At 56.7% G+C, this 9839-nt stretch overlaps 1 protein-coding gene across 1 annotated transcript; it reads left to right on the forward strand.

The window, feature by feature from the left end:
• Positions 1-354: 354 nt before the first annotated feature.
• LOC137467992 (protein HGH1 homolog) lies at positions 355-3881 on the forward strand (the record flags this gene model as incomplete). The annotated part of the gene is given in 5 exon segments (XM_068179416.1): positions 355-501; positions 503-533; positions 622-713; positions 1594-1717; positions 1774-3881. Coding segments are annotated over 5 exon segments (570 nt in total), but the record flags the coding sequence as incomplete, so codon positions are not given.
• Between the last annotated feature and the right edge of the window lie 5958 nt (positions 3882-9839).

Below are 9839 nucleotides of genomic sequence, written 5' to 3' on the forward strand. Positions count from 1 at the left end.
TAGAATCCTGGAATTCCCTGGAATCTTGTCAAAAATCCTGGAATTCCCTGGAATCCTGTTAAAAATCCTGGGATTCCATGGAATCCTGTAAAAATCCTGGGATTCCGTGGGATGCTGCATGGGAGTAGAGGGAACGGCCTCGGTTGGGATTTTTGGGAATATTCCCCTGGAATTGCTGGAATTCCGGGCTGGAATTGCTGGAATTGCCGTCTCTGCGGGTGTGGGATGGGAGAACCCAAACATTCCCAAAATTCCGTGTGAAGGTGGAGCCGGGATAATGCGGGAGAAAAGGAGAAACTGGGGGGGGGGGAAAACCCAAATTTTGGGGGAAATCCACCTGGATCCTGACCCCGCTCTGCCTGGGGGCTCTTCCCGGTTGGTGGGCGGGGTCGGGAACGCCGGGATGAGATTCCCAAAATTCCGGAATTCCCAGAGAACCACGAGCGGCTGCTGAGCCCCGAGGTGGACGTGCTCCCGTTCCTGCTGCTCCCGCTGGCCGGCCCCCGAGGAGCTCCCCGAGGAGGAGATGGAGCGTGAGCGGGGAGTTTGGGGGATTTTTGGGGATTTTTGGGAATGTCCCGAATATTCCCGGGTTTCCTGAGGGGGTTTGTCCCCTTCCAGAGCTCCCCGTGGATCTGCAGTACCTCCCCCCCGAGCACCGGCGGGAAGAGGAGCCGGACATCCGCAAGATGCTGCTGGAAACGTTGATGCTGGTGGGGTATTTTGGGGTTCCTTCAGGAATTATGGGGTTCCTTGAGGAACTTTGGGGGTTTCGTGAGGAACTTTGGGGGTTTTGATGAGGAATTTTGGGGGTTTCATGAGGAATTTTGGGGGTTTCATGAGGAATTTTTGGGGTTTCTTCAGGAATTTTGGGGGTTCCTTCAGGAATTCTGGGGTTTTCTTAGGGAAATTTTGGGGGCTCCATGAGGAATTCTGGGGGTTTTGATGAGGTTTTTTGGGCTTTCTTGAGGATTTTTTTGGGTTCCTTGAGGAATTTTGGGGGTTTCATGAGGAATTTTGGGGTTTCTTCAGGAATTTTGGGGGTTCCTTCAGGAATTCTGGGGTTTCTTAGGGAATTTTGGGGGCTCCATGAGGAATTCTGGGGGTTTTGATGAGTTTTTTTGGGCTTTCATGAGGATTTTTTGGGTTCCTCGAGGAATTCTGGGGTTCCTTGAGGAATTTTGGGGGTTCCTGCAGAAATCTAAGCTTCTATGAGGAAGTTTTGGGAGTTCCGTGAGGAATTCCGAGGGTTTGTTAAGGAATTTTGGAGGTTCCATGAGAAATTTTAGGTATCCTTGAGGAATTTTGGGGGTTCCCTGAGGATCTCTGGGTTTCTTTGAGGAATTTTGGGCTTCCACAAAGACTTTGGTTGTCCCGTGAGGAATTCTGGGGTTCCTTGAGGACTTTTTGGAGTTCTGTGAGAACTTCTTGACGTTCCACCAAGAATTTCGAGGTTTCAAACAACAAATTTCGCTGCCCAAGACAAACTTTTTAGGGTTCTTCGCGGAATTTTGGCTTCCAACAGCCACGGGAAGCTCCCAATCCCCAAAATCCCAGAATTCCCAGCTTTCTTTCCCCGGTGTCCCCGAGCAGCTGGCGGCCACCAAGCGCGGCCGGCTCCACCTGAGATCCCGAGGTTCCTACCTGGTTCTCCGTGAGCTCCACGCCTGGGAGAAGGACCCCGAGGTGCTCAGCACCTGCCAGAAGCTGATCCCAGGTGAGGCGGGGGTCGCGGGACGGGGGGTCCCGGCAGTTTTGGGGCGGTTTTGGGAGTTTCGGGGCGTCCCCACCAGGTGCTGATCGGGGACGAGCCGGAGGCGGGCATGGAGAACCTGCTGGAGGTGACAATTCCCGAGGAGCTGGAGCAGCGCCTGAGCGACCTGGACAGGGAGGAGGAGGAGCAGTGGAGGAAGGAGCGGCAGCCGGAGGGGACGGAGACGCCCGGGTGACACCGGGACGTCACCGGAAGGTCACCAGGAGGCCTTGAGGGGACAGCGGGGTGGCCTTGTGGGGACAATGGGATGATGTCCCCAAAAAGCCACCGTTGGTGGCGACGGCGTGTCCTGGAGGAGCCGTCTTGGTGACAACGGGGGTGGCCCCAAGGGTCATGGTGGTGACAATGGGATGATGTCCCCAAAAAGCCACCGTGGTGGCGACGGCGTGTCCTGGAGGAGCCGTCTTGGTGACAACGGGGTGGCCCCAAGGGTCATGGTGGTGACAATGGGATGATGTCCCCAAAAAGCCACCGTGGTGGCGACGGGGTGGTCCCGATGTCATGGCGGGGTGACAAGGTGGTGGTGTCCCCAGGGAGCCACCGTGGTGACCAGGGGGTGTCCATAAAGAACCGTCTTGGTGACAGTGAGGTGGCCCCAAGGGTCATGGTGGTGACAATGGGATGATGTCCCCAAAAAGCCACCGTGGTGGCGACGGGGTGGTCCCGATGTCATGGCGGTGCGGTGACAAGGTGGTGGTGTCCCCAGGGGGCCACCGTGGTGACCAGGGGGTGTCCATAAAGAACCGTCTTGGTGACAGTGAGGTGGCCCCAAGGGTCATGGTGGCGACAACGTGGTGTCCCCACAGAGCCACCGGGGTGACAACGGGGTGTCCTCAAGGGCCACCGTGGTGACATGGAGATGTTCTCAGGGACCAGGTGGTGACAACGGGGGTGGTGTCCCCAGAAAGCCACCAGGGTGACAACGTGTGACACCAGCAGGTCACCAAGAGGTCACCGAGAGCCACCTTGGTGACACCGGGATGTCCCCAAGGACCAAGTGGTGACCATGGGATGGTGTCCCCAAGGACCAAGTGGTGACAACGTGTGACACCAGAAGGTCACCAAGAGGTCACCGAGAGCCACCTTGGTGTCACCGGGATGTCCCCAAGGACCAAGTGGTGACAATGGGATGGTGTCCCCATGGGGCCACCACGGTGACAACCTGTGCCACCAGCAGGTCACCAAGAGGTCACCGAGAGCCACCTTGGTGACACCGGGATGTCCCCAAGGGTCCGTGAGGGTGACAATGGGATGGTGTCCCCAAGGAGCCACCACGGTGACACTGGGATGTCCCCAAGGCTCCCCATGGTGACACCGGGATGTCCCCAAGGATCCCCGTGGTGACACCGGGATGTCCCCAAGGATCCCCGTGGTGACACCGGGATGTCCCCAAGGCTCCCGTGGTGTCACCGGGATGTCCCCAAGGCTCCACCATGGTGACACCGGGATGTCCCCAAGGATCCCCGTGGTGACACTGGGATGTCCCCAAGGAGCCCCATGGTGACACCGGGATGTCCCCAAGGACCAAGTGGTGACACCGGGATGTCCCCAAGGCTCCACCATGGTGACACCGGGATGTCCCCAAGGCTCCCCATGGTGACACCGGGATGTCCCCAAGGATCCCCATGGTGACACCGGGATGTCCTCAAGGCTCCCCCGTGGTGACACCGGGATGTCCCCAAGGCTCCTTGGTGACACCGGGATGTCCCCAAGGCTCCCCCATGGTGACACCGGGATGTCCCCAAGGATCCCCGTGGTGACACCAGGATGTCCCCAAGGATCCACCGTGGTGACACCGGGATGTCCCCAAGGCTCCACCATGGTGACACCGGGATGTCCCCAAGGCTCCACCATGGTGACACCGGGATGTCCCCAAGGCTCCACCATGGTGACACCGGGATGTCCCCAAGGATCCCCGTGGTGACACCAGGATGTCCCCAAGGCTCCCCCATGGTGACACCGGGATGTCCCCAAGGATCCCCGTGGTGACACCGGGATGTCCCCAAAGATCCCCGGCGTGTCCCACACTCGCCCAATTAAAGGATTTCACCCCAAACGCGCTGTGACCTCCTGGGGGACATTTGGGGACACTTGAGGGTCCTGGGGACATTTGGGGACACTTGGGGGCTTTGGTGGCATCAGGGGCAGCATTTGGGGACACCGGGACCGGATTTGGGGACACCGGGACCGGATTTGGGGACACCGGGGGGATCTGGGGACACCGGGACCGGATTTGGGGACACCGGGGGGGATTTGGGGACACCGGGACGGGATTTGGGGACACCGGGACCGGATTTGGGGACACCGGGACCGGATTTGGGGACACCGGGGGGGATTTGGGGACACCGGGACCGGATTTGGGGACACCGGGACCGGATTTGGGGACACCGGGGGGGATTTGGGGACACCGGGACCGGATTTGGGGACACCGGGGGGATTTGGGGACACCGGGACCGGATTTGGGGACACCGGGACCGGATTTGGGGACACCGGGACCGGATTTGGGGACACCGGGGGGGATTTGGGGACACCGGGACCGGATTTGGGGACACCGGGACCGGATTTGGGGACACCGGGGGGGATTTGGGGACACCGGGACCGGATTTGGGGACACCGGGGGATTTGGGGACACCGGGACCGGATTTGGGGACACCGGGACCGGATTTGGGGACACCGGGAGGGATTTGGGGACACCGGGACCGGATTTGGGGACACCGGGACCGGATTTGGGGACACCGGGACCGGATTTGGGGACACCGGGGGGGATTTGGGGACACCGGGGGGGATTTGGGGACCCCGGGGGGATTTGGGGACACCGGGACCGGATTTGGGGACCCCGGGGGGATTTGGGGACACCGGGGGGGATTTGGGGACACCGGGACCGGATTTGGGGACACCGGGGGGGATTTGGGGACACCGGGACCGGATTTGGGGACACCGGGACCGGATTTGGGGACACCGGGACCGGATTTGGGGACACCGGGGGGGATTTGGGGACACCGGGGGGGATTTGGGGACACCGGGACCGGATTTGGGACACCGGGGGATTTGGGGACACCGGGACCGGATTTGGGGACACCGGGACCGGATTTGGGGACACCGGGGGGGATTTGGGGACACCGGGGGGGATTTGGGGACACCGGGACCGGATTTGGGGACACCGGGACCGGATTTGGGGACACCGGGACCGGATTTGGGGACACCGGGGGGGATTTGGGGACACCGGGACCGGATTTGGGGACACCGGGACCGGATTTGGGGACACCGGGGGGGATTTGGGGACACCGGGGGGGATTTGGGGACACCGGGACCGGATTTGGGGACACCGGGGGGATTTGGGGACACCGGGACCGGATTTGGGGACACCGGGACCGGATTTGGGGACACCGGGGGGGATTTGGGGACACCGGGACCGGATTTGGGGACACCGGGACCGGATTTGGGGACACCGGACCGGATTTGGGGACACCGGGGGGGATTTGGGGACACCGGGGGGGATTTGGGGACACCGGGACCGGATTTGGGGACACCGGGAGGGATTTGGGGACACCGGGACCGGATTTGGGGACACCGGGGGGGATTTGGGGACACCGGGACCGGATTTGGGGACACCGGGACCGGATTTGGGGACACCGGGGGGGATTTGGGGACACCGGGAGGGATTTGGGGGACACCGGGACCGGATTTGGGGACACCGGGACCGGATTTGGGGACACCGGGGGGGATTTGGGGACACCGGGAGGGATTTGGGGACACCGGGACCGGATTGGGGGACACCGGGGGGATTTGGGGACACCGGGGGGATTTGGGGACACCGGGGGGGATTTGGGGACACCGGGACCGGATTGGGGGACACCGGGGGGGATTTGGGGACACCGGGACCGGATTTGGGGACACCGGGACCGGATTTGGGGACACCGGGGGGGATTTGGGGACACCGGGGGGGATTTGGGAACACCGGGACCGGATTTGGGGACACCGGGACGGGATTTGGGGACACCGGGACCGGATTTGGGGACACCGGGGGGGATTTGGGGACACCGGGACCGGATTTGGGGACATCGGGACCGGATTTGGGGACACCGGGGGGGATTTGGGGACACCGGGACCGGATTTGGGGACACCGGGACCGGATTTGGGGACACCGGGGGGATTTGGGGACACCGCTGCCGTTTCCCCCCCTCCCCGCCAGGGGGCGCCAGCAGCGCGGCGCTCGCAGGCCCCGCCCCTTTCCCGCTCAGCCAATCCGCGCTCAAGGAGGCGTGGCCTCGGCCCTCCGCGGTTCCACCTCCGGGTAGGCGTGTCCTGTGGTGGGCGTGGCCTGCGGTGGGCGTGGCCGCCGCACCCGGAAGCGGCGCCGGGCGCGTCCCCGTGAGTGCGGGGGGGGGGGGGGGGCGCGGAATTTGGGGAAATTTGGGGAAATTTGGGGAAATTTGGGAATGTTTGGGAATGTTTGGGATGCAGGAGGAGGAGGAGGAGGATGACAGAGGAAGGGGGAAACTCCCGGGAGACTCCGAGGCCTGGGCGGGACCTCCCCCCCCCCCCCCCCAGGGACCTCCCTGCCCCTCCTTTTTCCCGTTCCCGGGGGAAATTCCCAAATTTGGGATGGAGCCCCCGGGGTGGGATTTCTTTAGGATCGCGGACCCCCCAGGATCGCGGAATTTTTAGGATCAGGGCTCCCAGGAGGGGGAATTTTTAGCGTGGAGACCCCCCGGGAACCGGGAATTTTTTGGGATCGGGACCCCCCGGGATGGGAATTTTTTGGGATCGGGACCCCCCGGGACGGGAATTCCTTCCCAAATTCCCTCGGGAAGCCCGGGAATGTCCTCGGACAAGGGCAGGGAGCGATCCTGGAAAACTCTGGAATGTCATCCCCGGGATGGGATTTTGGGATTTTTTTTTTCCCTGAAAATTCCCTTTTTCTTTATTTTTTATTTTTTAATTTTTTTCCCCCTTCCCGAATCCCAGGATTTTCCTTCCCGGTTTTTCCGTGCCCTGGAAAAAAATTCCCTCCCTCCTCTCCCAGGTTTTAGGGCCGAATATTTGGGACAAGGCCCTGGAGTTTGGGTTTGGATTAATGGGACACCAGAATTCCAGAGTGGGGGAAAACCTGGGATGGGGATTCCCGAAAAACCTGGGATGGGGATTCCCGAAAAACCTGGGATTGGGATTCCCGAAAAACCTGGGATTGGGATTCCGGAAAAATCTGGGATTGGGATTCCCGAAAAACCTGGGATTGGGATTCCCGAAAAACCTGGGATGGGGATTCTGGAAAAATCTGGGATGGGGATTCCAGAAAAACCTGGGATTGGGATTCCCGAAAAACCTGGGATTGGGATTCCAGAAAAATCTGGGATTGGGATTCTGGAAAAATCTGGGATTGGAATTCCCGAAAAACCTGGGATGGGGATTCCGGAAAAATCTGGGATTGGGATTCCCGAAAAATCTGGGATTGGGATTCCCGAAAAACCTGGGATTGGGATTCCAGAAAAATCTGGGATTGGGATTCCAGAAAAACCTGGGATTGGGATCCAGAGGGGAGAAAAAAAATTGGGATTGGAATTCCAGGAAAAACCTGGGATTGGGATTCCAGAAAAAAACCTGGGAGTGGGATTCCAGAAAAAAACTGGGATTGGGATTCCAGAGAGGGGGGAAAAAATTGGGGATTGGAATTCCAGGGGCAAAAACAGTTCTGGGATTGGGGTTCCAGAGTGGGGAAAAATCTGGGATTGGGATCACAGAAAAATTTGGGATTGGAATTCCAGAGGGGAAAAATCCCTGGAATTGGAATTGCAGAAAAATCTGGGACTGGGATTTCAGGGAGGGCAAAACAATTCTGGGATTGGAGTTCCAGAGTGGGGAAAAAACTGGGATTGGGATTGCGGAAAAATCTGGGATTGGAATTCCAGAGGGGAAAAAAACCCTAAAAACCCCAAAATCCAAAAAAAAAAATGGAATTCCAGAGAGGAAAAGAGTCTGGGATTGGGATTGCAGAGGGAAAAACCCCCTGGGATTGCAGGAAAAACTGGGATTGGGATTGCGGAAAAAACTGGGATTGGGATTGCAGGAAAATCTGGGATTGGGATTACGGAAAAACCTGGGATTGGGATTCCCGAAAAACCTGGGATTGGGATTCCGGAAAAACCTGGGATTGGGATTCCGAAAAACCTGGGATGGGGATTCCCGAAAAACCTGGGATCGGGATTCCGGAAGAATCTGGGATTGGGATTCTGTAAAAATCTGGGATTGGGATTCCCGAAAAACCTGGGATTGGGATTCTGGAAAAACCTGGGATTGGGATTCCTGAAAAACCTCGGATTGGGATTCCCGAGGGGGAAATAGACCTGGAAGTTAAATTTCAGAGGGAAAAAAAAAAAACCAAAAAAATCCCAATTCCAGACAAATTGGAATTCCAGGGGGGAGAAGAATTTGGGATTGGGATTGCAGAGGGAAAAAGAAAAAACAAAAAGCAAAAAAGCCCAAAATCCAAACAAATTGGGATTCCAGAGGGGGGAAAAATTGGGATTGGTATTCCAGAAAAAAACTGGGATTGGGATTCCAGAAAAACCCTGGGGGTGGGATTCCGGAGGGCAAAAAAAAACCTGGGATTGGAATTCCAGGAAAAACCTGGGAGTGGGATTCCAGAAAAAACCTGGGAGTGGGATTCCAGAAAAAAACTGGGATTGGGATTCCAGAGAGGGGGGAAAAAATTGGGGATTGGAATTTCAGGGGCGAAAACAATTCTGGGATTGGGGTTCCAGAGTGGGGAAAAATCTGGGATTGGGATCACAGAAAAATTTGGGATTGGAATTCCAGAGGGGAAAAACAAAACAAAACAAAAAAAAAATTTGAATTCCAGAGGGAAAAAAATTTGGGATTGGGATTCTAGAGGGGAAAAATCCCTGGGATTGGAATTGCAGAAAAATCTGGGACTGGGATTTCAGGGAGGGCAACACAATTCTGGGATTGGGATTCCAGAGTGGGGAAAAATCTGGGATTGGGATCACAGGAAAACCTGGGATTGGAATTCCAGAGGGGAAAAAAAAAACCCCTAAAAACCCCAAAATCCAAACAAATTGGAATTCCAGAGAGGAAAAGAGTCTGGGATTGGGATTTCGGAAAAACCTAGGATTGGGATTCCAGAGGGGGAAAATTGGAGATTGGAATTCCAGAAAAAACCTGGGATTGGGATTGCAGAAAAACCTGGGATTGGGATTCCAGGGAGGTAAAAAATTCAGGGATTGGGATTGCGGAAAAACCTGGGATTGGGATTCCAGAGGGGGAAAATTGGAGATTGGAATTCCAGAAAAAACCTGGGATTGGGATTGCGGAAAAATCTGGGATTGGGATTGCAGGGAGGTAAAAAAACCTGGTATTGGGATTGCGGAAAAACCTGGGATTGGGATTGCAGAGGGGGAAAATTGGAGATTGGAATTCCAGAAAAAACCTGGGATTGGGATTGCAGAAAAACCTGGGATTGGGATTCCAGGGAGGTAAAAAATTCAGGGATTGGGATTGCGGAAAAAACCTGGGATTGGGATTCCAGCAAAGAAAAAATTCTGGGATTGGGATTGCAGAGGGAAAAACCCCCCGGGACTGGGATTGCAGAAAAACCTGGGATTGGGATTGCGGAAAAATCTGGGATTGGGATTCCAGGGAGGTAAAGAATTCTGGGATTGGGATTCCGGAAAAACCGGGGATTGGGATTTCAGCAAAGAAAAAAAATTCTGGGATTGGGATTGCAGAGGGAAAAACCCCCTGGGATTGGGATTGCAAAAAAATTCTGGGATTGGGATTGTGGAAAAACCTGGGATTGGGATTGCGGGGAGGTAAAGAATTCTGGGATTGGGATTGTGGAAAAACCTGGGATTGGGATTGCGGGGAGGTAAAGAATTCTGGGATTGGGATTGCGGGGAGGTAAAGAATTCTGGGATTGGGATTGCAGAAAAACCTGGGATTGGGATTGAAGGGAGGTAAAGAATTCTGGGATTGGGATTGTGGAAAAACCTGGGATTGGGATTGCGGGGAGGTAAAGAATTCTGGGATTGGGATTGCGGAAAAACCT

Source organism: Anomalospiza imberbis, unplaced genomic scaffold, assembly GCF_031753505.1.
Source record: "Anomalospiza imberbis isolate Cuckoo-Finch-1a 21T00152 unplaced genomic scaffold, ASM3175350v1 scaffold_94, whole genome shotgun sequence".
Lineage (NCBI taxonomy): Eukaryota > Metazoa > Chordata > Aves > Passeriformes > Viduidae > Anomalospiza > Anomalospiza imberbis.